At 40.5% G+C, this 26540-nt stretch overlaps 1 protein-coding gene across 1 annotated transcript in view; it reads right to left on the bottom strand.

Annotated features, from left to right (window-relative positions):
• The window catches only part of PLPPR1 (phospholipid phosphatase related 1), a 96453-nt gene that overhangs the window by 19640 nt on the left and 50273 nt on the right, over window positions 1-26540 (bottom strand). The window contains exons 2-3 of the mRNA XM_054727275.1: window positions 16448-16636; window positions 3617-3749 (exon numbers count right to left, since the gene is read on the bottom strand). Of these exons, the coding sequence (XP_054583250.1) occupies window positions 3617-3749; window positions 16448-16636 (322 nt within the window). The remainder of the gene's footprint in view (window positions 1-3616; window positions 3750-16447; window positions 16637-26540) is intronic.

Genomic DNA, 26540 nt, shown 5'->3' with positions numbered 1-26540 from the left:
CATCTTTTTAAATAAATATATATGTGTGTATGTATATATATTTATATATAAATATATATATATTTTTTTGAAATATACTTTTATTGATTTCAGAGAGAAAGGGAGAGAGAGAAACATCAGTGATGAGAAAGAATCATTGATCGGTTGACTTCTGCATGTCCCCTACTGGGGATTGAGCTTGCAACCCCGGCATGTGCCCTTGACCGGAATCGAACCCAGGACCCTTCAGTCTGCAGGCCGACACTCTATCTACTGAGCCAAACTGGCTAGGGCAGTGGTCAGCAAACCGCGGCTCGCGAGCCACATGCGGCTCTTTGGCCCCTTGAGTGTGGCTCTTCCACAAAATATCACGGCCAGAGCGAGTCTGTTTTGAAGAAGTGGCGTTAGAATAAGTTTAAGTTTAAAAAATTTGGCTCTCAAAAGAAATTTCAATCGTTGTACTGTTGATATTTGGCTCTGTTGACTAATGAGTTTGCCAACCACTGGGCTAGGGCAAAAAATACATATATTTTTATTGATTTCAGAGAGGAAGGGAGAGGGAGAGAGAAATAGAAACGTCAATGGTGAGAATCACTGATTGGCCTTGCAGGCCCCACACTGGTGATTGAGCCCACAACCTGAGCATGTGCCCCACCGGGAACTGAACCGTGACCTCCTGATTCACAGGTCGATGCTCAACCACTGAGCCAGGCCGGGCAGAAGTAACCAACATCTGAGTCTCAAAGTCTGGTGGCTTGGCTACTCATGGAGTCTGGAAGCTGAGGTTCCATTTACTTCCCCTAAGATCCATCTTGGCTTTTCCACCTGATCTATATATCTTTTCTTCAACTCCGGTTCCTGCTGCTGAGTCTAGAAATCTCTCCACCTGTGTTGCTCCTGACATTTTCCTTTTAAGGCCTAGCCTCTTGTCTCAGAACTAAAGTTGGGTGCCTGGGCACTGCAAATTATTTTTAGAGCACCCACCAGGCTCAACTTCCTCCATCAGCACATGGAGCTAACCTAGTTCACTGTGCACCTGGTTGGCAGGGATGGTCCTTGTCTTCCTATGAAGTCACTGCCACCTTTAGACAATTCTCATTGTAAAACAGGTTCTCCCACCCCATTTAAAACTGCCTCTCTGCCTCCACAAACTCCTCATTTCCCTTTTCTACATTATTGTTTCCCCCCATAGCACTTTTCCAACAAACACTATAATTTATTTATTTGTTTAATGTCTGGTTTCTCCCACGAGAATATAAATTCAACGAGGAGCAAATCTCTTTCTATTTGGTTCACTAATATGTCTTTAATACCTTAATCAGTGCCTAACGTATAGTACATGCCCAACAAATTATTCATTCAAGGTTGAATGAATATGATCAGTCTCCCAGTTTCTGTAATTGAAGTAAAAACAGTAAATGCAAGTAGAAATGGATTGATTGAATCAAATCAAGTCTCTTTTCAGATAAAGTACATTTTAATGACTTTCAAAACTGAGAAGGATTTTCTAGTTCTCGAAAAGGCTAACATTAGGCTTGTCTCAGGGTATCAATTCTTATAACCATAAAACACTGTGACCTTTGAAACTGCATTTAAAATATTCATGCTTCATTTAGATCACACTTAATTTATGGCAATTAATTAGTGTTACATGAATTAACTGTTTACCATGGCACTTTCTATTCTACCCAGTGCTACCAACTCCTTAGATCTGACCTAAATGGCAGAAGACTTGCTTGGAATTTAATTAAATTTTTATTAGAAGTAATAATAAGGCAATTATGTGATTCCAAATGAAAAGCCAACAATAAATAGCTTCTGGGTAACAGGGTATTATAGGTGCTAATAGTCTAATCTTAGCATATTAGGATCCATTTTTTTTCTTTAACCAAAAAAAAAAAAAAAGAGGTAGTTATTCAGGAAGAGAAAGTTAGTTTACTTTTCCTTCTATATGAAACAACCCAAAAACCCTCAGCGAATTCGAATGCTTTTCAATATTAAAGAGTTACTATTGAATAATTGATATTTACATGAATATTTTTATTCAAGTATATTTGTGTATGAAAAGGATATAACTCAATTTATCTTCATGAATTTTGGGGAAAATGTGACTTCTTTATTTTGTTTTGCTGCTGAAAAAGCAAAATATAGGTGCTTATCTTTTGAGAATTTAAATCTCCGTATTGTTCTTCAATGTCATGCAATACCAAAGGAAATGGTAATAAGGGAAGTGAAGGAGAGTGAAGAAATGAGAAAAGGGAGACATCCAAATATCTGTTGCTAATTTGACTACATTTGTTTTTATAAAGTGTTGGTCAAATTTGTTAGTTCAGTCAATGCCTTTCCTTCCTTCACACATCATGTACATGAAATTTAAGAAATTATGCAATGGTTTAGAAATGGGCAGAAGAGTTTAGTTAAGACAGTTTATACATAATGCCTGGGAGGTGGGACATCTTCTTATAATGATAACCTTGGGGAAAAATGTATTGTTGGATTTGTGAATCCAAGGAATTCAATCCTCCCTGTCAAGGTCAACACAATAACATTTATCTACAGGAGGAGATGGCTTAATTAGAATGTTTTCCCCTTAACTTGCTATTCTTGTCATTTTCTCATTTAACATTTAATTTGGATCTGTGGAGTGGGGTGAGGAGCTATCTGTTGAAGTCTATGCCACACAGACTAGAGAAGACAAGGAACTGGGGACCTTGCAGTACCACTTTCAGCAATGCTTTGTACATTGGAGATGATGTTAAAGAACGGGGCCATCTTTCTGGATAGCCTTTATTTTGCCACCCCTCTTTTTTTTTTTTTAAATAATGTTTAGCTCATTTTCTTATTTTAAAATTAAACATATTCATGATAAAAAATTGGAAAATACAGGACAACAGAAAGCAAAAAAATAAAAATTATTCACCCATTATCCTACAAAACAAAAGAGACAACAGTTAACTTTTAGCATATTTCCTTTAATTTTTTTCTGAGATGCACATACACAAATACATATACACATACCACACACATACATTTATATAATGTTGTATCCTTTTTATTTTGAAATAATTATAGATTCATAGTGTCTTGACTTTTTTTCACATAACATTGTACCTTGAATATTTCTCCTTTCAATAAAAATTCTTACAAATACCATTTTCTGAGGATGCAACTTATGGTGGTAGCATTATTTTTAAAAATTGTATTATTGAATATTTCTAATTTATATTATGATAAGTAATTTTAGTCCATAAAAAGTTATCTATATCTCTGATAATTTCCTTTGGACAGATACTTTAAAGTGGAATGTTGGGTTTAAAATAACAGTGATCTTTAAGACCATTGAAATACATTGTCAAATCACTATGCAGAAGGGTTTATCAACTTAGCCTCCCCAGAAATCTATTAGAATCCCAAGTTTCTTCTCATCCTTGGTGGCATAAAGCATTATTTTGTTAAAACAAGTACCACTCCGCTTGAAGGATCAAAAATGTGACCTGGCACTATGATCAGGCTCAGTTTCTACACTTGGCAAAAGCCTCAAAGCACCTGGCTCAAGTGGGTTTGTCTTTACTAAGTTTAGTAGGTTTTACCTGTAAGTGTGACTCAGTTCAGTACTCACCTATGCTCTTGTACTCACCTATGAATCTTACGATCCTTCGGAGTAAGGGGTTCAGGTAACAGCATTCTCCGGTTAGAATTGTTTTCTCCTGGGCAATCAAAGATTCTCGGGTTGACTTTATGAAATACATGGATACCTCACCAATAAAAATCTGCAGAAGGAATGTGTATGAAATGTCAAATTGGAGAGCTGTCTGATAAAAAAAGACCAGTGGCTTCAAAAGCACAAACACAAAGAGCTTCTGAGGCTCCAGAATCCTTTTAAAAGGTATCATGTTGGGGAGGTGGAGAGGTATGCAGTAGTTTGCACTGAACTGGTCGGGAGTATTAGAGAAAGCAATAATTAATAATCTCAGATCAATTTCAGACTATAATATTAAATTCTAAGGTCATAAAGCATCAGTTAAAATAAAAAATGTAATAGAATTTATGATCAGGTTTACTCACGCTGGGATTGACTTTTTCCTAACTCGCCATGTGAGTTGCAATACTGAGAAATAAGTGGGAAAACCAGTGTTCCCAACAAGGCACTATATGCACACAGCACGGTAAGTTATTACTTTGTGACATGCAGCCCTACCTTCATTGGCACGATAAAGCCTTACCTGAATGTTTGCCTGAGCTATGCTTCTCCTCCTCTAAACTGGCTGACTGTCCCTTCTTTATGATTGGCTCCTCTTCCTTGTTATCTTGAACTAATACATGTGTATTATAATTTAAATGATAATGCCTTTGCATAGATTGTAAGCTCCCTAATGACAGAAACTACATCTTCTATTTCTTCCTTATGCTTATAGCTCCCAGCACAGCGTACTCCCATTTAAAACAAGGACTAGAATGAGACAAGTTGTCACCAACTCTGACACTGCCATAATTGAAGACCGAGAACCAGCAATGAAGACTAGAAAGTTGATCGTTATCATCATCTATTAAAAACTAGGTGTCAGGCCCTGGCCAGTTTGGCCTTCAATAGAGCATCGGCCTGTGGACTGAAGGGTCCCAGGTTCGATTCCGGTCAAGGGCATGTACCTTGGTTGCGGGCACATCCCCAGTAGGGGGTGTGCAGGAGGCAGCTGATTGATGTTTCTCTCTCATCGATGTTTCAAACTCTCTATCCCTCTCCCTTCCTCTCTGAAATCAATAAAGATATATTTTTAAAAAACACACAAAAAACTAGGTGTCAGGCACGTTATCATAGCATTTTTCATGCTCACAAGATCCCCAATGCAGGTATTCTTACTCTTGCTGTACTAGTGAAGAATGAAAGTTCAGCAAGAATAAGTAACTGACCCTCTAGAACACACACTGGCACGTGCGGTACCCTGGACAGCTGAGTGCCAAAGTCCACACTTCCCACCACTTCACATGCCACTTTTATTTTCCTAACCCTTTACTTCAACATTGCCCCAGGAGAATGTGATCAGATAGATGCTCTTCTTTGCTTTGTATATCCTGTGGTTTCAGATAAACTCTACCAATGTTTAAGAATTCCCATGCCTTACATTCCCCCTGTCATTAATATCTGTTTAGATGAATACAAATAACAATATCATGAATGGCACATGGGTGATGGAAATTAAATTATAGAATTTTTAAATTGGAATCATTTATAGATGTTTTCCCTTTGCTTTTACAAGTAAGGAAATTGAAAGTCTTGGGGACTTGGCCACACATAGCCAGACTGTGTCTGAAGCAGCTCTAGGATGTGGCCTCTAAATAGACACTGTCACCCTGATTGTGCAGCTAGGACCCCTGAGGTATATGGGGGTTAGATAATTTGTCCAAGGTCACCATAGCTAGTAAGTCACAAACTCTAACTCTGAAGCCAGGAAAGCTTGGCTCTAGGCTCCAGAGTTCTTCCTCTTAACCACTACACTCTTACTTACTAGTGACTCAGTACAAATATCTGTTGAATTTGTGTTTAACAATGAGAACATAGAAAACAAAACAAGTTAAATGCAATATGCCTTAATCACTGAAAAACTCTTATGACACTCAAGTACAAGAAAGAATAGTAATAGCAGAAATAGAACTGTAGGCAGTCAGAGCGGGGTGGGAAGTCAATTGGAATAGACAGAAATCAGGGTCAGACAGGCAGACAATGGGCCAGCATGGATCACCTTGGCAGGTGTGGAAATATTCTGTGCCTAACACCCCTTGGAATTAACAACGAGTTAATGAGCTCTGTCATGTAAAAATGTCTGAATGGCTTCAGGAACCCCGTCCTCCCTCTTTGCCCCCAAGACCTATTGCTGCCAAAATGAGGTGCCAAGGGGCTTTGTTTGTCCCGACTGTTCATGATGGAACTGCATTGCTCCTCTTTATCTTCGTGAACAGATGGGGATAAATTCATGGATGCTGGGATACAGGGAATCATATTTCCGTGAGGGAGTTTTCTCTTATTCCACAGACTAGCTCAGGCATTCTTGTTGTACATGAATCTCTTACCTCGTGTTTCTCCTTTCTAGGTCTTATCACAAATAATTACATAGTATTATTGTTATTCTCTGTTATGGGATGTCATGCCTCTCTTATTCTCTATTGTATCCCAGGGGCCTAACCCAGTGGAAGGTACATGGTAGTTAATCAATGTTGAATGAATTAAGCATGTCAGATTAATGAAGGTCTTTTGGAATATAGGTTTAATGAGGAAGATTATAAAAAAAGAGAAATGATTTCTATTATTTATCTTTCCAGACTCACTGAAAATGTCACTGCTCTTTTCAAAGCCTTGTCAGGCCCCCTCAGGAAAAGGGAGACCCTGTCTTGTCATTGCTCCTACAATACATCATATAGATCTCTATCCTAACATCTAGTCAATTAACTACAATTACTGTTTGTAAGTCCCTTTTTATTTGACTCTGATGTCCTTATGGGAAGAACTTTTGCCCTCCCTTGTATGGTGCCTAGAACAGGACCAGTATGTAGTAGACTCAATATTTGTTGAACAAATAAAACATTGAATTTTTAGAGGATCTACTTATGGATAGAACCCTCTGACCTTAATTTCTCTGAAGATGAACACTGCAGGAAATTCCCAATATGGACTAGACAGCATGCAATTAGTGGTGTATTGCTTAAGAGTAAATAAAAACCAAGGACTAAGGAACACATAGTAAATGATCTTTTTCAAACTAGATTTACTTATATATTCATTTTTCATTCACTAGTTTTGGAGAGGGAATTGTCCTAACATTGGTGACACATCTGTGGGGGTTAGAGGAATAACACAAACAAACTAATAAATATGTCATGTAATGTCATGAAATGATTAAAATGTAAATCAGGGAAATGGGATGGAGAGTGATAAACATGGGAAAAATAAGAAGAGAAAAAGAGAAAGCATTGCTTGCCACAGCCATTTCAGAAGATGAAAACATTCTTACTGTATAGGAAAGAGCTCTGCAAATTCATTGAAGCTTTCTACTACTCGTGTAAGAGGGCAAAAAAGCAAGAAAATGGCTCTGGCTGGTGTGCTAAGTGGTTAGAGCGTTGGCCCAAGCACTGAAGGGTCATGGGTTCAATTCCCAGTCAACGGCATGTATCTAGCTTGTGGTTCGCTCCCCATCCCTGGTCAGGGTGTGTGTGGGAGGCAACCAGTCGATGTGGCTCTCTCCCATGGATGTTTCTCTCTATTTTTCCCTCCCTCCCTCCCTTCTACTCTCTCTCTCTGAAAAGCAATGGAAAAAGTATCCTCAGGTGAGGATAAAAAAAAAAATTAAAAAGGCAAGAAGATACGTGAGAAAATCTATATACAACCTATTCTTGTTAAAAAATACATGTACAGCCCTGGCCAGTTTGGCTCAGTGGACAGAGCATCAGCCTGCGGACTGAAGGGCCCAGGGTTTGATTCCAGTCAAGGGCACATGCCCGGGTTGCGGGCTCCATCCCCGGTGGAGGGTGTGCAGGAGGCAGCCAATCAATGATTCTCTCTCATCATTGATGTTTCTATCTCTCTCTCCTCTCCCTTCCTCTCTGAAATCAATCAATCAATATATATATTTAAAGTACATACAAAAATTGAAACAAAATCACTTCAAGGTATAGCAGACCAAATAGAACTTAGGCAAAAGGGTATGGGGTTCAAATAAATCCATAAGTGAAATGTCTCAAGACTCTCATGTCAAAGTGATTAGCAGCACACAAAAAAATATTATCAATAGCTAACAATATTCATATCACAATTGAGGTATGAAGCATAAAAAAAATCAGAGCAAGGATATCTATACTAATCTATATATTTAGTTATTGACCTAAAGCCTAGAATATATTAAGTGATAATGAATGTTTACAAAAGGAAGGAAGGAAGAAAGGAAGGAAGGAAGGGAGGAAGGGGAGGGGTCATCTTATACTTTTTTAGGAAGCTTTCCTAGTTTTTAGTTAGGACTGATAGGAAACAATCTAGCTCTCGATCCCAGTGAGTGGGCTTCATGGATGTTCATTTTCCTGACCACACATAGGGTGCTATTTCTCCATCCACTGGATCCTATCGTCTCATATAGGGCCTGATTCTGCTTGGCGAAAGGGAGAGGGAGAATTCTGCTTGATCAGGGGAAGGGGTCTCCTTTCCTGCCAGGCCTCCAGCCCACGTTGGATGCCATTTAGCACATTGTGTCAGATTTATGACTCTGATTTTGGCAATGGCTAGGTTCCTCCATCTGTATCTTTGCCACACACGCTCTGCCTCTATCTACCACTCTGTTCAGAGAGCAGCTGGGGCATGTGGGATGCACCATGTGTTCCATCCTGGCTGCCCTATTATGGCCTTTCTCATTGTTAGCTGACAAACATCATATCACTCATGGCAAATGAGAACACCCTCTGGTGAGAAATCATCAAGGCCAAACTCTAGATCTGGCAATGAATGAACTGCAAATGGATTCCATTAGTGCATTTCTCACCCCCCAGCTATACCTGCATTAATCCCAAGGGACAAAAGACATTTAGATAACAGTAAATATACTTTAAGTAATGAGGATAACTATTCTATCTTGATAAAGTTGTCTTTAAAATATGGAAACCCAAATAGCAAATAAATAAACAAATAACCCTAGAATGTAGTATATTACTTTGGTGTGCTATCTTTTAGACTTCATTTCTTCACAATGTTTTGTAGGAGATCTGGTGAGTGATCAATAAGTGATATAAATGCAAAATATTTAGGGAACAGTTTTTTAGATTTCAAAATATAAACAGCCTACAGAAAAAAAAATACACACTGTAAGATGTATTATAATTTTATATTGTAAGCGGGATTCACTGCATGTTGTATGTAGTTGTCATTAAAAAGGGCATCTAGAATTACTGGACTATATGGTTTAGGTGCACACACATGCTAGGTGTAGCTCTGATCATTAGCAAGGTCAAAGTCACTGCTGTTTTTTGACTGTGGGCTGTGAAGTTGAAATTACAGCTCTTTTCCTTCTTGATGAGTGACTTTGGGGAAGTAACTGATTCCTTTTAAGCCTCACTTTTCCCCTTCTTTTCAAGATTTTGAACATGAGGGTAATAACTGTATTAGAAAATTGTTGAGAGTATTAAAAAATGTATGTCAAAGCATCTCTAGGTGCTCAAAGCATGATTGTTGCCTTTGCTTTCTGGTCCATCTATGTAAGTATGCCTGTTGGAATTGGTTTTGAAAAATCATGTCCCTAGTCCTGGAGCCAGAAGCCATGGTGTGACTCCAGCTCTGCATTGCCCCAATCAGGTGTTTGACCTTGGGCCAGTCACTTGACCTCTCTGAGCCTCAGTTTCTGATCTGTCAATCAGTCAGGTTCTTATCTGTTGGGCTAGAAGACCACGAAGGTTCCTTTGCAGCTCCAACATCTTTGCTTTATGATAGAAGCTGACAAGGGAGGCTGATTAAACTGAAATCACACCACAGGCTTCAATCTCAGCCCCGTCGGTTAAGCTGTCCAGGCCTAGGGTGGAACCTGTCTATCCAGTTACTGACCTAATGCCTCGAACATGTTAATGATAATGAATGTTTCTCTTCCCTTGAAGCAAAGTGGACGAAGCCTGCTCCTGAGTCCTCACACTCCTGATGTCCTGATGCCCCGTCACTGGGTTCCCGAAGGACAGCAGAGGCTGGCAGCCCCCTCTCTGGGTTTTGCTCTGAGGAAGAGGAGAGGGTTCTTTCCACAGGTCCCAATATCAGTGTCTAAGTGGCTTCAGAGCTTTCAGTTCCGGGGATTTTTATTTATAAATGTTTTTGTTAATCCTCACCTGAGGATATTTTTCCATTGATTTTTAGAGAGACTAAAAGGGAGGGGGTGAGACAGAAAGAGAAACATTGATTTGAGAGAGACACATCAGTTGGTTGCCTCACCCATCCACATGCCCCGACCAGGGCTAGGGTGCAACCAAGGTACGTGCCCTTGACCGGAATTGAACCCAGAACCCTTTAGTGCCTGGGCTGATGCTCTATCCTCAGAGCCAAACCAGTTAGGGCAGCCTCAGGGATTTTTAAAAGCTTCCAATAAGCTCTCTGAGAAGCTTCCATAGGCATGAGCATTTCCAAGACAGACAGACATGGTTTTTGCTGTAGGTTTTGTTTAAAAGTGACACAGGAGATTTTTATACACGTAGACTATGGTGCCAGTCCTGCCTGCCAACGTCTTCATACTCTGCTTAAATCTCTCCTGATGGGTGCCGCTGGCCAACCAGGTCTGCCGAGCGGGGCTGGTCCTCTCACTGCTCAGTTTTGGTTGTTTTAAGAGCTCTTGACTTCTGCTTCATCACACCTAAGTGTAAATAAAGGAATTCAGCTCTAGGCACTTCTTATGTCTTTCAAAGCTCAAGGCTTTCAATAAAATCAAGGTCATTGGGATGATGATGGCATTTTGAAAACCGTTCAGCAACTGAGATAGTAAGTGTTTCATTGATTGCAGCCTCCCTGCTGGTCTTAATCCAGGGGCCGCATCTGCCCATTCAGAAGGCTGCCTTAAATTCACACTGGTTATAAAATGTAGCACCAAGGTGACACCCTACACTTCCAAAGCATAGTTGTCTCTTACGCCTTTTTTCTGACAGTGGGTACAAGAGAAATGGGAATTTAAAACGAGTTAGTTAAAATACTGCTCTCAATAAAAAGTAAAATGCGTTGTGATCACCAAGGAAATTGATCCTCATGTCTTTTAGGCAAACAATAGTCTTTTGAAGACATGAATGATCAAAGCTCCTTAACACAGTCACTAGTCACTGATCATTAGAAGGGGTATCTCGAAGGTGGTAAGCAAATCTGTCTGTGGAACAATGTCAGGGCAGAAAACAATCTGTAAAGGAATTGAGAGCACTCACGGACCAAATATAGGGAAATTAATTTTTTTCTTTACATTTAAAAAAAAAATTAAATCTTTATTGTTGAAGTATTACACGTCTCTTCTTTTCACCCCCATTAACCCCTTCTAGCTGGCCCCATCCACCACCCCAGGCCTTCATCACCCTATTGTCTGTGTCCATGGGTTAAAAACTCACGTAAATCTTTCCCAGAAAAAAATTGTAAATTGTACATTAGCAACAAAGAAAATATGTTCATGGTAAAACAACAACAACAACAAAAAAAACAACAAAAGTCCTGTGGTAATGTACAAAAGGAAAAAAGATGTGAATGATGAGGCCTTAAAGGGACTTTCAACAGATGAGATGCTCAGAGCCTGGATGGGGCAGAGGATGAGGCAGGACAAGGTCCTACAATGGCCCCTTGCTTCAGCAGCTGTGCGCTCAGCGGCCCTCACACAGACTTGCATTTACTGAGCCCACTCTGTGATCCACAGTGTGCTTGGGGCTTTCATATTCACTGTGAGAGCTTACAGCCCCGACACCCCCTAAGTGAAGATTCACAACTTCCTCCACATTGAGCCTTTCTATCAAACTGTGCTTGTCCCTTCCTTCCCTGGGAAACTTTAGCCAAGCTTGTGCGTGCGTGCACACTTGCATGCAAATGGCGGGCTGTCCCAGTTCTCTCAGCTGGGCATCAAATGCTCTGCAGCTTCCATGCTAAATACTCCCCTGTTAGTTTGTTGTGAGGCCGGGGAAAGGGCTTAATAGCCATTTTCTCATGCCCTGTGGCACTGGAGCGGAGATCAAATAAGGGTAAATCAGATTCTCTGCCCAGTTAAATCCTCTTATCTAAACGGCTCTCTGCCTTGGACTAGGAGTGGCTGAGTTTATTGAGGAGGCCCGAGGCAGCAGTCAGCCAGGGTTTTCAAGTTGGTCCGAGTGCGCCCTGTAGATTTCTTGGAAGAGTGGGCCACCACTTTCAGCCAAACGGTTCTGGACACAATAAATCCTCCAAGCTCTAACCTCTCCTGAAGGTCTGGGACAGCAGGGCCTGTCCCTGTGCAGTTTCTCCCACGTGACCTTGCCTCAACACGATGCTGATCTTTTCTGACAAAGCACAAAGGAGAAATAGGAAATGACAGGTCAAACACACGTTGTCTTTTCCCCCTGTGTCTTTCTTGTGTGTCCCTGAAGTTTAAGCGGGGCTGTTAATGCGCGTCCATAGACACACAGTGCAGTGAGGGTGCTAGGCTTTCCTATGGCTAATGTGCCTGAGAATGCAGAGAAAACCAAGGGCTGGTCTAGGTGGAGCTACTTTTTTGAACATTGCCATTAGTGAGTTACCCCAGAGGACCCCTGCCTTCTTCTGACTCTAGGGGAAACAGGATATGCGTTTAAGGAGGAATAAAAAAATAAAGAGAATATAACCAAAAAGCTACAGTTCTATGAATCACCTGACCAGGTACAGAGTTATAAAATTAAACTCCAGAAAGAAAGTTGAGACCTGGGGATCGAGAATCTGACATTTGGAGCCTATCAATCAAAATGTTCTTTTTTTTTTTTTCTAGCTCTCATGAAATATTAGAACGGGAGAGATCTTGGAGATCATGTAGCCCAACCCCTCCTCTTATTTACAGACGAGACAGGGAACCCATAGAGGGAACATGACTTACCAGAGGTCACACAGTCACTGGAGGCAAAGCCATGCTGGGGATCCCTGCCTCACCTGTCAGATCAAACCTGAGTCGGGTCACTCTGCAAGGTGAAGAATGAAGGGTGCGCACTCAGAAGCAGGGCCTGTGCTGACTTAGGCTCTTGGGATCTGTGTCCCCGTGGCCCAATAAAGGCTGCTTTTGGATGAGCCATCCCTCCCTAGGATGGGGCAGAAGAAATGAACACAGCTCCTTGCTCCCAGGCAATGTTTCTGAGTGTCTGGAGAGTTCCGCTTTTTGACCTGATGCTGCTTACTTACTTTCAGACCTTGGGGGAAGATCAAGCACCATCCGCAGGGTTCAAAGGCCACATGGCTCTCTGCCATTAACCCATCAGCTGTAATCAACTCTGGTTCCTAGCAAGGCCCCTCATTCAGGAAGAAAATAAAAGTGGATCCAATATCTACCCAGTCATACATAGAACTAGCTGGGACCTTCGACAAATCATTGGACCTAGTTAAGTCTCAATGTTCTCAACTCAGAACGAAGGGAATTGCACCATATAACTTCTCTATGTTTTTTGAGATGTCTCTTTTCTATTTCACTGGCATGTAGTAAGGATAAATTAGGCAGGGCTGCAGAATATAAGTAAATTAAAAGATGTTATTCTTATCTCTATCATTTATGGACTATTCCTCAGCACATATCTTAGGGACCTGCCAGCATCCTTGGTCACATTTTCATCAGGAAAAGCAAAGGAGTAGAAAGTCTGGATCAGGGTTCAGTACTTGAGAGCTGGAATAGAGCTGTAGGTTCTTACTACTCAGTTTACTGTCCACTGACTCTATTGCCTTGGCCTCCCATTGGAACATCTGATCTCTCTAATTGTGTCATTTGGGGTGAGAAATCAATGAAAGAGAGATGATCAAAATCTGCATCCTAGAGAAGAGTTTCTGCTGAAAAACTTAGTATAAAGGAGTTATAATTTTTGCATGTAGAGAAGAGAAAATTCTTCACGAAGTTCTATTTTTCTATATTTGTTTTTTGACCATGTGTGTCTATGCTTTTTAGAATTGCCATTTTAAAGTCTTATTAAAGACTGGTCATTTCATAATTTATCACCAGAAGAACTGGAGTATACAATCTGTTTTAGAATATATATTTTGATTTGAAAATAATATGCATTCATGCAGAAGTGGAAAGAAATATATAAAAGTATTAAAGAGAATTAAGAAAATGAACTGTACCATTAATACTCAGTCATAATCATTGTAAATTTTAGTTTATTTCTTACTAGTATTTTTATATATAAGTATACATTTGGGAGTATACTTACAACACGCACAAGGTATCTTCTTAGGGTCTATTAAATATTCAGACCCATAGACAACCACATCCTACACGTGGCCTTGGTCCCCTTGGGAGGAATCATAGCTTGCCCACAGGGCAGCAGCACATGCTCCTCTTCAGCACGTGTCCTTGCCATGGTCCAGCAGAGCATTACAGCTCAGGTGTAAGGGGACCACAGGTTTACAAGAGGATGCAGGAGCCACCAGGCTGAAAAGCCTCAGCCCTGTGGGAGCCGATATAGGCGTAGCTTTCATGGCCCCAAAACGGACATGCCAAGTTTCCGGCATCTCTGTACTCAGACGTCAAAGCATGGTACCTCCTTGGCTAATTATAGTTCTCTGAGTCCAGATGTATTCACCAATCAGGGCTTAGTTTTGGCTAGTAACACAGAGAATTTTAGACATGTTTAAACATTTATTCTGTTCCCTTTCTTTTTCTAGGGAAACAAAGCCAGAAAATTAAGAGAAGTTTAGATTATCTTGGAGAAGGGAAAAAGGTTTCCCTTCTATATTAAATTTTTAGCCTTTAAAAAATCTTAACAATAAATCACAAGCAGGTTTCATTGCTATTAAAGGTGTTTCAAAAACATGGCTGACCCATACTGTATTTACACAATCCTATAATATTGTGTATTTAGTTAGTTCCAAGTTTTTTTTTAAACTATTTAAACTTTTTTAAACTATTTACTGAGATGAAAATCCCTATAGACAAATCTTTGTATTTCTTTAAAACTCTGATTATTTCCATAACTTAAGTTCAGAAAATGGAATTAATGCTTGGGTCTGAAGTTTATAAAATGCTCAATACATCTTTGACAAGCTGCTCTTCAGGAGGAAAATGTCACTTTACACTTTGACTAGAATTGCATAAAAGCATCTGCACCTTCAACAACATGGGCTATATGTCTCTTTAAAACATTTGCCAATTTTCTATGGGGAAAATGCTGTATTTTTAAATATTACTTTTCTTTAATAATCAGTGAGTTTAAAATTGTTTATATGCACACAGCCAACTCATTGTTTTGATACTTGTCTATTCTCTCCCATTTTTACTTCAGAAAGTTCATCTTTTTAAGTATGAAGGATATTTACATTTGAGTCTCACATGCTGCAAACTTTTTTGCAGGTTTTATATACTTTTTTCTTTCGATAGAAATGTTTATTTTTAGGTAGACGAATCTACCAATCCTTTTCTATATGCTTGCATCAACAATCCTAAGTGAGATTGTTGTGACTATCTGAAGGTGCTTTGTGGCTGTGTTTCCAGACAGGTTCTTTTTCCCCTCTTTCTAACCACTTAGTACACACATGCCAGACACCGAGCTAAGGCATGTTTATGTATCATCTGATTTAAGTCTTGAGACAACTCTATGCAATAGTCACATTACCCCCATTTTTTATGGGGGCGGGGGCAGGCAAAGAGTGACTTGCCCAAAGTCACACAGCCAGCATTTGAATCTAAGTGTAGGATTGCAAAACTGGTTGTATTAATCACTTTGACACATCATGTTTAATCAGTGCTGACCCTCATCCCTACAGCAGTCTTATCAAAATGATTAAAATAATAAAGCATTATGATTCCTTATGTCCACATTACCTTTCAAAAGTTTATTCCATTTCTCATCTTAAAGCAAGCAAAAATATGCATAGAAAACAATACTTGAGTTGAATGTCTGAGCAATCAGTATATTCCTCAGCACACCAGCAAGTATTTTTATTACTGTCCAAAAAAGAGGGGAGAAGGAGAGGGCAGGTGGGGGAGGAGGCAGAGTTGGGAAGGCATTTATTGGAAGAAAAGTGGAGAAATGATCACTGCGATTACATCCCAGACAATCTGACTTTGTAGCATGTTTAGGCACGGAAATGTTCCTTTTAAAACCCTTGCCAAGCCATTTTTAAAATTAAAATGTCTAAGTGTTAAATCACTTTACCAGATAATCCAGATATGTGAGCTTTATGCTTTGAAACAGTCTCCCTAAAGGATTGTCTGGCCTTTATTTTGGCCTCATGAGAGAAAGGAATGAAATAAATGAAGGTAAAGTTACAACTTAATTGAATGTGATGTAACGTGAACAGAACCAGAGCATCAAGAATGAATCAGAGCAAACATCAGGTCAAGCGATTGCTCTCATCTCTGGAAGTTCAATCAAAACAGCAGGAGACACAGGCCCCGGGGGTTCTACGCCACTCTGATCCAGAGGCTTTATATCAACCCCGGCATCTGCATTCAAGACCTCTTCTTAATGCACACCACCCACCGTATATTTTTTCAAGAGCACAGTAGCTGTCCTTCACACATTAGCCGACCATGCCTGTTGAGTTATGACATTCACACATGCTTAAAAAATATATATATTTAAATTCAGAAAGCAAAAGCCACTTATAAAAGACAAAACCTATTTCAATGAGCTTTTATGCAGAGTCACACTGACTCTGTTTTGGCTGAAACAGGATGCCCCTGATAAGGCTGCTGCTGAATGCCCAGGAAGGGAGGAAAGAGGAGAGAAGGCAGACAGGAATGTGGTTTAGCATCTGACGACAAAGCAGGGAGTCTATTTCTGTACTTACAATAGCAGTCGGGGTGGCAGCCAGCACACAATACAGCACCAGAGGGGTGATGAAGCTTTCTTCCTCTGTCCCCGGGTAAGGCTTCATTAAGTCTCCGTCCTGACAGAAGAATCCTTGGATGTGCACCTGAAAAGTGTCAGTGCATTCGAAGTAGTAGGCAAGCAGCACTGTCCCGGCCATGATGACAAGCTGAAAATACAGCATGGCCACACAGAGACATTAGCAGGGCTTCGCAGCAGCGCTCGCCCCTCCGAGCACAGTCCCTCCATCACCCCGCAGCTCTCCTGGTATTGGTATTGGCGAGTGTGTGCGTGCCTGGCTCAGCATGCTCTGGGCTCCGGGAGTGTGTGCTTGCCTGTCTGCCTTGTAACATCTGTTATCTAAACCTTCCAGCAAATAACACACAGCTCCCATCTGAGAGGCACAGCACAGCAAGGCGTGCAGGAGACCCAGCCTCTGCGGCCACCCTCTCAGAGGGTACGTGGGAGCCGAGGCAATATTTCCATTCAGGACAGAGGTGAAAAGTCAAAGGGCAGTGGCAGAAGAATTGGCAAGATGTAGATGTGAGGTCTGTTCATGAGAAGTTCCATAAACTGTGAGAGGTAGACTTACCTTATTATAAAATATTAGAGGCAGGGCAATCATGAATGAATGACCAAGGAAGGAAGAAAGGAAGGAAGGAAGGAAACAGGAAAGCTAAAGCCTAGAATTTAGCTTAGGCCAAGGGAAATTTTCAGAACCACACCCTAAATTATTGGTAGGGATGAAAACAGTGCAGGTATTCTACATCACTTATAACTTTTGTCCTTTTCCAAAAAGCTTTTGTCTTTATTCCAAAATGCTTTCTACCAATAAATCAAGGACTCTGCTGCTGATCACATCTTATTATAGACCTGTATCTTTCATAGGGTTAGACATAAAAAGGGACTTGATTACCATTTAATTTTGACTCAGAAATGTCCCAGATACTCACCAAGGTTTAGATATTGCCTTTAATAGGTATGTGGAGTTGAGGGGATATGGAAATGCCAACATTATTTTTCTCATTTGTATTTGGAAGAAACCAAAAGGCCAAGATAAGATGATGATAAAAATAGATAGTAAACGTCTTTGAGACGATGAAATTACGAAAACTAAGCTGGAAGAGATATTGGGGAGCTTCTCGTCTAATGCCCTGTTTCATAGGGGAGAAAATCAAGGCCCAGCAAGGACAACGGGCCAATGATAAATCAAGTAAACTAAACATGTGCTTAGACTGAACAGCAGCAAAGCAGGGAAACTCAAATGGAGAGAGAATATTTTTAAATATTGATTTGCTTAAAAGTGTCAATGTAATCATTATGGGGAAAAATACAGAACTTGGGAAGATGTATTGGTACATCATTTATGTCTTTAAATTGGGGCAGTAGGGGAAAACCATAATCTTTTCAGGGTTTAGGAAGTCTAAAGTTCTTATTCCAGCCCTGGAATTACTAACCCAGGGGCATAAGTAGTTAGTATTAAAGCCAGAAACCAGTTTATAAAGTCAAGGCCATGATGTTTCTATTTCTTTTGTGCTTGACCAGTCAACTGAGCTGACCTGATGGGAAGGAATCTAGCCAGTTGACCTAAGTGATTTGAAGCTGAGATAACACTAGGATGCCAACAGTTTAGGGGCTCTGCTTCTGGAGCTGTCTGTCTCCTGCATGGGGATGATCTACAATTTCTGTGTGTCTCATCCATGTGGCTAGAAACACGTCTGTCTCTCTCTTGGCATCATCAGTCCTTGGGAGATATATGTTTGGAGAAAGTCAGGATCTCTGAGGGCTTTTTAGACAAAACCAAAACAAAAATAGCATCTAGCTTCCTCTTTGAGAAAGGGTATTACATTTCTGTGCTTCTGTGCTACCACTTTCATTGAAAAGAGGGAAAGGTAAAAATGAAGTAAACAAAAGCAAAAATATACACATACACATACATATGGTGTAAATTGTAAATGGACTCAACAGAAAAGAGAATAGAAACTTTTAGGACATAGAATTGTCTTAACATCAAATACATCGAAATCAACAATAATGGTCAGATGTCTAAATTTGAAATTTTGAATAGCTGCCTGACCAATTTAATCTTGAAAGCAGCATCCAGAAAGCATTGAATAAATGAGTGAATGAATCAATTAATTGCAGGGCATGAAGTAAAGAACAGGAATGCTTGGAGACTCAGGATAGTAGAGGTGGGTGGGAACTTGGGCAGCCTATGGGACAGAACGGACCCATTGGCATGAGTCCCCTTGCCTTTGCTTCCCATGAGTAGCCATAAACCCCTCCCTATCATTTTCAAGCAATCTCAAATTGCCCGTTAGTTAGATGTCAGTTAGAGATGCACAGATGCAAAAATAGAACAATTCAGTTCTCGATTTCTTTTCCACGGAACATTCTCTCGTGACCATATATTAAAAAAAAAAAAAAAAAAAGCTTATGCATTTACTGCAGGGACAGAAACACCACATTGGTTCCACTTCCAGGAGCAGAGAGGCCTGTCTGCCTCGCTGCACTGATGACACTGCACAATTAGCCATCAGCATCCTCCCTTCTTCCTCCTTGTCTGGGCCACGATTCATCACTGTCTAGGTTTACACCACTGGTGCCAGCTGGCACACTTGCCATCTCTGTTGCCTTCTCCAGCCCCCTTTAGGGATGCATGGAGGGAAGCCATAATGTTGGTGTCATATGAGCAGATGGTGAAGCCGTGCTGGACCCAAGAGCTGGTGGAAGGGTTGACGATGTCAGTGAGAAAGGAGCATCTATGGCTGTGGGGTGGGGGCGGGGGGATAATGAGGTATAAGGAGCTTATGTACCAGGGATTTTCCTCAGCTGTCTCTTTCTAAGAATGACAATCCAATATACCCTGTATATGAAAATGCATTCATTCCTGATCATTCCACAAGGATTCAGAAGGCAGAATCCACCACTACTTGAAATCCAGCGTCTCAGGGTTGAGAGCACTGTGTTTCTACCCAGGATCTCTGCTGATCAGAGAAAAGCGAATGTCACAAACAGTCATAGCTGGGAAGGTCACAAAGTTGAGAGAAGAGGCTGAGATGACATGAATGTTTTCCATCAGTCTGTAAAGTCTGGGGCAATTGTGGAGCACTCATTTATATGACCTGATAGAAGCTGAGAGAGTGGGGGAGAGGCAATGGTGGTATAGACTCATCTGAGTGAATGTGAATGTGTGTGTGTGTGTGTGTGTGTGTGTGTGTGTGTGTGTGTGTGTGTAGCATATCAGTGTGTCCAGAGAGTGAGGGCAGACACATAAGCCCATGACTTACCCAAAATCAACCAACCAATCAGAAACTCCACAAAATTGAAGGTGTTGCCCACTATGTCAATCTGTAGAGGCCCGCTGCCCTGTGGGAGTAGGATATGCTAACAAGGTCTTGGGCTGCTCAGCTTTTAAAGATGATACTGAGGGTTAGAGAAAGGATACACAAACTGTGTTCAATCTCTTCTCAGTTAAGTATCAAAGGAAGGTGGCCCTGGGAATCATTCCTGAGGGTAGCTAAATGTTCTCTTGGTCATGATATGTCACGTTTAGCCATTATACTCTGATGACATAAGGGAGAATTAAGAAGGAAAATACCCCCATAATTTGGAGATGAAGGCCTAACCTTTGGTCTCTATTCTTCCACTGACTGGCTTTATAATCCTAGACACATAACTTTGGCTTTTCTGAGCCACATTGGGGGGAAATACTCTAAGGGGTATAACATAATATGGAAAGTGGAATTAAATGAGAAGACTTGGAGAAAGTCTTTGTGTAGCATATGATACATAAAGCGTTATATAATAGTACGTGTGTTATACAAGTATCTATAATCAATGAGAAAATTAACAAAAAAAGTCAGACCAATGTAAGAGAAGAATAGCCAAAAAACAGTTCTGGTGGAATAAAAGCATACATTATTTGGATTTCCTTTAGTTTATGAACATAGCTAGGCCCATAGTCCAATTCTCCTTTATGCCAAAGACTGGTGAATTTATGCCTAGGTGAGTTTGAACCAAGTTAATCTTCAGTCTTCATTGTATTCTAATGCAGCGGTCACCAACCGGTGGTCCACAGACCACTGGTGGTCTGTGAGGTCCGAAAGGTTGGCGACCTCTGTAATGGGCAGAATTCTGAGCTGGCTCCCAAAATTTCTGCCCCAGGTGTACATGTTTGGTGTAATCTTTCTTTCTGGGTGTCAGCAAGACCTATAAATATAATAGGATGTCACTCCCTTGATTATGTTACATTATATGACAAAGACTTAGGAATTGTGATGATGTGATTAAGGTCCCTAATCAGTTAACTTTGAGTTCATGAAAAGAGAGATTATAATGTGTGGGCTTGACCTAATCTGCTGAAACCTTTAAGTGAAGTCAAAAGAGTCAAAGCATCAGAGACATGGAAGAAACAAACCACCACATTGTGGGAAAGACCACATGGCCAGGAATGGCAGGCTGACTCCAGAGCTGAGGGTCTCAGTCCTATAGCTGCAAGGAACTGATTTCTGCACAACCAGTGAGCCTGGAAGAAGACCCTGAGCCTCAGGTGAGATCACAGTCCCAGCTGACATTTTAACCTCCACCTAATAAGACACTGAGCAGAGAACCCAGCTAACTCACACCCAGACTCCTGACCCACAGAAACGGCAAGATATAAGGCTGAGTGGTTTTAAATGCCTACGTTTGTAGCAATTTGTTACATAGCACAGAACACTAATGTAAGCAGAGAAGCTCTCAGTGATCTCTATGAGCAGGTCAGTCTCAAAGGGACTGCCCTAATGGGGCAGCAGAATTGTAGCTTTTATGCTTTCCCTGAATCTCCTTCATTATGCAGTGGATCCCGGAGTTGGTTTTTCAACACCAGGATCCTCTTTTTTTTTTTTTTTTAATTTTCCTCTGTGGTTCCCAAACTTGAAACATATTTCCTTAGCAAGTTGCATTTGTTTACTTTAGAATAATTAACTTGATTTATAATTTTAATGAAATAATTATTTTTAAATTAAATATAAGAGCAGGTATTCTGACTGGCATGAAATGAGCAGAATAACCAAACCCCAAATCAAAGAAATCAGATATTTTGTTATTCCTTATAGGTTTAACATGGATAAATGTACATTTCACTTCTACTCAAACTTTTTAAAAGACAGAAAATATCTCACTGGTCCTGGTAGTTGACATCATCTGAGATGGTCATCCAGACCCTGATTGTCCTCTGAGAATTACACATGAACCCAGTCATGCTTCTACTGCAAGACTGATTCCCTGGCTTGCAGGCCACTTGAACTATGGCATGAGCTTCTCTCTCAAGAATCTGAAGTGAGATTCACAGACATTTAATATATATTACTTCAGAGAGGAAGGGGGAGAGAGAGAGAAACATCAATGATGAGAAAGAATCATTGATCGGCTGCCTCATGCACGTCCTACACTGGGGATCGAGTCTGCAACCTGACCATGTGCCCTGACCAGGAATTGAACTGTCACCTCCTGGTTCATAGGTCGATACTCAACCACTGAACCATACTGGCTGGATGATTCACAGACCTTTGTGTGTCTTTGTTGATCACTTGAACTCAGGACTTACAGATCCCAGAACTACAGAGCTGCCTAGTGTGGCCATCTGTACCTGGAACAGCTATGAAAGCTAATGGACAGACACACAGAGAAAAAAATAAAGTGGACATGAAAAGTCAGGAGACCAGAAAGCCTGGGGAGAAAGAACAATCTTGGTTCTGGTGGTTTTTCAGATTCTCATTTTAGTTTATGCTGAAGCCAGGCTATGCTTCAGGGACTCATAGGATTCACTTTTATCCTTTAAGAAATTCCTTTTTGGCTTCACATAATGCAATTGATTTTTGTTCTATGAATCTAAAGAGCCATATCCAAAACAACCTATGCTGTTCTTATAGGATATAGTCCTGTAGGGCTCTGGAACAACCTCTGCTCCAAATCCACACATACTCTTAGGTTCGACTGCCCCAGTGCCCGGCTTCTTTAGAGGAATGAATATAATTGGGCAAGGTAAGAATAACAAGTGGGTTAGCTGAATGCCAGTCATTAGACACTGACGCCAAAGGCATCACCTCCCTCTTGCAGAGGAAGGGGAAAAAAGTGAAGATGTGAGATCAGAGCCTTTGCTGTCATCTACTCCAGTCAAAAACACTAAAGAAAATCTTTGGGGCTTTAAAGCTGATGTTCTCCTTCCACCTCCCCACGCAGGGAAGGCTGAGGGTCACTGCAGGCGCTGAAGTCCTTATTGAAATTCCCGCTCCGGAGCCTCTCATAGCGGACAGGAAGGGATGGCCTTTTCCTCATTTCCAGGTCCTTCTGACTGTGGGTGTGAGGTGAGGTGATTAACAGGATGTGTGGGCGCCTTTGAAGGCACGTTCTGTGACTCCTCAATTGTCACCTGAGAAAACATCCCAGGACCAGGATCAGTAACCAGGACCAAATGGCTGCTTCTCAGGGACCACTGACCTTCAGGGATGTGGCCATAGATTTCTCTGAGGAGGAGTGGGAATGCCTGGGCCCAGCTCAGCAGAAATTGTACGTGGATGTGATGTTGGAGAACTATAGCAACCTGGTCTCTGTGGCTATGTCATCTGAAGATACCCAGGCCTTTTTTCCAAAGCCCAGAATACAAGACTTATTCTCTGAAATAATACTAAGTACATATAATGGAAACACAAGTTATCAATGGAATGCACATTGGAAAAACTTTAGCAAGAGTGATATCTTAATAATCATTGGTGAACTGAGTTTGCAGAGAACCCTTATAAAAGTGGAAAAGTCTTTGTCCAAATGTCCAATCACAATATACATCAGGTTATTCCTATTGTGGAGAAGACACACAAAGCAAGTAAATGTGTCAAATTTTGTCTGCAATCTTCAAATTACACTGAACAAGAGAATATTCATACTGGGGAGGAGACTTACAAATGGAATGTGTGTGGTAGAGTCTTCAGTCCAATATTCAATCCAAATAAATTGAAAAAATCCATACTGGAGAAAAACCTTATAAATGTAAAGATTCTCGTAAAACATCTAATTGGCTTTCAGGTTGTACTCTAAATCAGATAATTCATACTGGAGAGAAGCCTTACAAGTGTAAAGAATGTGGCAAAGCCTTTAGTTGATCTTCATACCTTAATCATCATCAGTGTGTTCATACTGGAGAGAAGCTTTATAAATGTAAAGAAGGTGGCAAAGCCTTTAGCCGGTCCTCACACCTAACTATGCATCAGAAAGTTCATACTGGAGAGAAACCTCATGAATGTAGAGAATGTGGCAAAGTCTTTAGCAGGCCTCAACCCTTACTGCACATCAGAGAATTCATACTGGAGAGAAGCCTTATAAATGTAGAGAATGTGGCAAAACTTTTACTTGCCTCAGCATCCCTTACTTATCATCAGAGTGTTCATACTGGAGAGAAGCCCCATAAATAAAGACGATGTGGCAAAGCCTTCCGGCATTCCTCAGGCTTTACTAACCATCAGATAACACATACTGGGGAGTAGCCACATGCATGTAGAGAATGTGACAAATCCTTTGGCAGCTTCCCAAACCTTACTGCATACCAGAGTGTTCATATTGGAGAGAAGCCTTACAAATGTAGAGGATATGGCAAAGACTTTAGCAAATCCTCAACCCTTACTGTACAGCAGAGAGTTCATACTTGAGAGAAGTCTTATAGATGTGAGGAGTGTCATCAGACCTTTAACAGTAGTGAGAACTTTGTGAATATCACAGAATTCTAACTGGGAAGAAGCCTTATGCATATGAAAAATGTAGAAAAGCCTTTAAAAGGCATTCTTGTATTACTGTACATGAGAGACTTTATACTGAAGAGAAACCTTACAAATGTAGAGAATGTTGTAGAGCCTGTATGCACAGCTGAAAATTTACTTAATATCCGAGATTTTTATAGTGGAGAAAAGCCTTACACTGTACAAAATGTGAAAAAGTGCCTGGCTGGCATAGATCTGTAGTTTAGCTTCAACCTATGAACCAGAGGTGCAATTCCTGGTCAGGGCACATGCCCAGGTTGGGGACTTGATCCCCAGTGTGTGGCATGCAGGAAGCAGCCGACCAATGATTCTCTCTCATTATTGATGGTTCTATCACTCTTTCCCTCTCCCTTCCTCTCTGAAATCAATAAAAATATATTTGTTTAAAAAAAAGAAAGAAAGAAAAGAAAATCTTTGGAAATACAATTGCCCAAACATCCAGGATGGTTAGCCCTACTCTAGGGAATGAAGACTTGTGTCATTTCTGACAGGTGAGATGTGTGCAGAAGACTTATTACGTAAATAAGTAGGGGGGGAGGGCTTTTGAGTGGGAATTAAGGGATGAAAATCTCATTAATCTATAAGGCTGAGGCCTTCTCAATTTTTAAAAAGCCAGTTGAAGAAACTACACTTAAACTATAATTTCCAAAGGAAATGTAATTTTCTTGCCATCTTCAAAATTTCCTTCATTAATAATCAAAAGAGGTTTCCAGTAAAAGAGATATGGCTTTAATCAGCAGACATAGCCACCGGGTGAGCAAACCCTGATAGCATGAGTGCACAAGCCTAGTGTTTAAATCATCATCATGGCAGTTTTTGTTTTCTAACTGAGCATTGCACTGGTTTGGGGGAGGTTGGTTTGTCTTTCTGCATAAAGAATGGCTTTCGAATTGGTCCTAACAAATCGTTTTGAGACTTGTGCCTCCTCTGAAGAAAAAAAGAGAACTTCATTGTTGCTTCCTTTGGCCTGTCCACGTTATAATAATATCTACATTAAAAATCCTAATGTATGATGCTGCAAATAAAAGTAATTTACTTAAGCTGAAGCTGGTTTGGCTCAGTGGATAGAGCGTCAGCCTGCAGACTGAAAGGTCCCAGGTTCGATTCCGGTCAAGGGCACGTACGTTGGTTGCGGGCACATCCCCAGTAGGAGGTGTGCAGGAGGCAGCCGATCGATGATTCTCTCTCATTGATGTTTCTAACTCTCTCTCTCTCTCTCCCTTCCTCTCTGTAAAAAATCAATAAAATATATATTTTTTAGAAAGTAATTTACTTAAGAATTGTGACATTCTAATCCACTTAATCTTGGAGAAACAGGAGAGAATAGGATTTCAGCCCAACAAAAGAAATTTGTCTAGTCATTATGGCTCCACCGGAATGGGATGGAGCTCAATGGGGCTCTATCGTATGTCTGATCCTGTACTTTCCTTATTTGGGGGTGGGGGAGTGTTATGTGTTTTTCATCCCTAGGAATGCTTTGGTATAGGACAGTAGGTACAGATGCTGTAAAGAAGAACCCAGAGTGGATGCACACTGGCTCAGACGAACACTGGAGTTCCTGAAATGGCTCCGGAAGACCCCTTGAGCACCCCTGCAGTGCGATGAGATGTCTCCTCTGGTGCTGCTACAGCTCCCTGGGAAAACCTACAGGACCCCGGCCCTTACAGTTTCGCATTGCCATCTCTGATTTTCCTGTGTTTCCCTCCACCGAACTGTGAGGCCTGAAGGGAAAGTGTCCTTCATATCTGTGACTCCAGTTTAGCACAGGTCCATAATAGATTTTTAACACATATCAGTTGAGTGAGTGGATGAGATTCTATAATTCATTTTACTTATAGTAATTCTGGCATCTGACCAACAAACATATAACCTGAAACTGTTTAAGACATCTTATTAGCATATTGGCTAAAACTAAAGTTTTGAATATAAATCAACATGTTCTGAACAGTGATGTCTGGTATGCAAGATCTTAATAGGTGTTTTGAAAAGAAAGAGTTGTAATTATTTTGCTCTAAAAAATGAGGGATATTTTCATGGACCTACTGTTTCATGGTTTTAAATGAAAATATATATATATTTTAATACTTAATAGCAACTGACTATATATATATATAATATATATATATAGTCAGTTGCTATTAAGTATTAAAATCACACTGTTATCTCTTAAATGAAAATTATTGAGACTTCTTTTTTGTTATTTACAACATGAATCCTTCTCTCATCATGAGTCTTTAAATTACAGATATATTTGGGGGAAAAAACAAGCACTATAAATGA

The sequence above is a fragment of the Eptesicus fuscus genome, chromosome 15, assembly GCF_027574615.1.
Source record: "Eptesicus fuscus isolate TK198812 chromosome 15, DD_ASM_mEF_20220401, whole genome shotgun sequence".
Lineage (NCBI taxonomy): Eukaryota > Metazoa > Chordata > Mammalia > Chiroptera > Vespertilionidae > Eptesicus > Eptesicus fuscus.
This window is presented reverse-complemented; position numbering and strand designations above follow the sequence as displayed.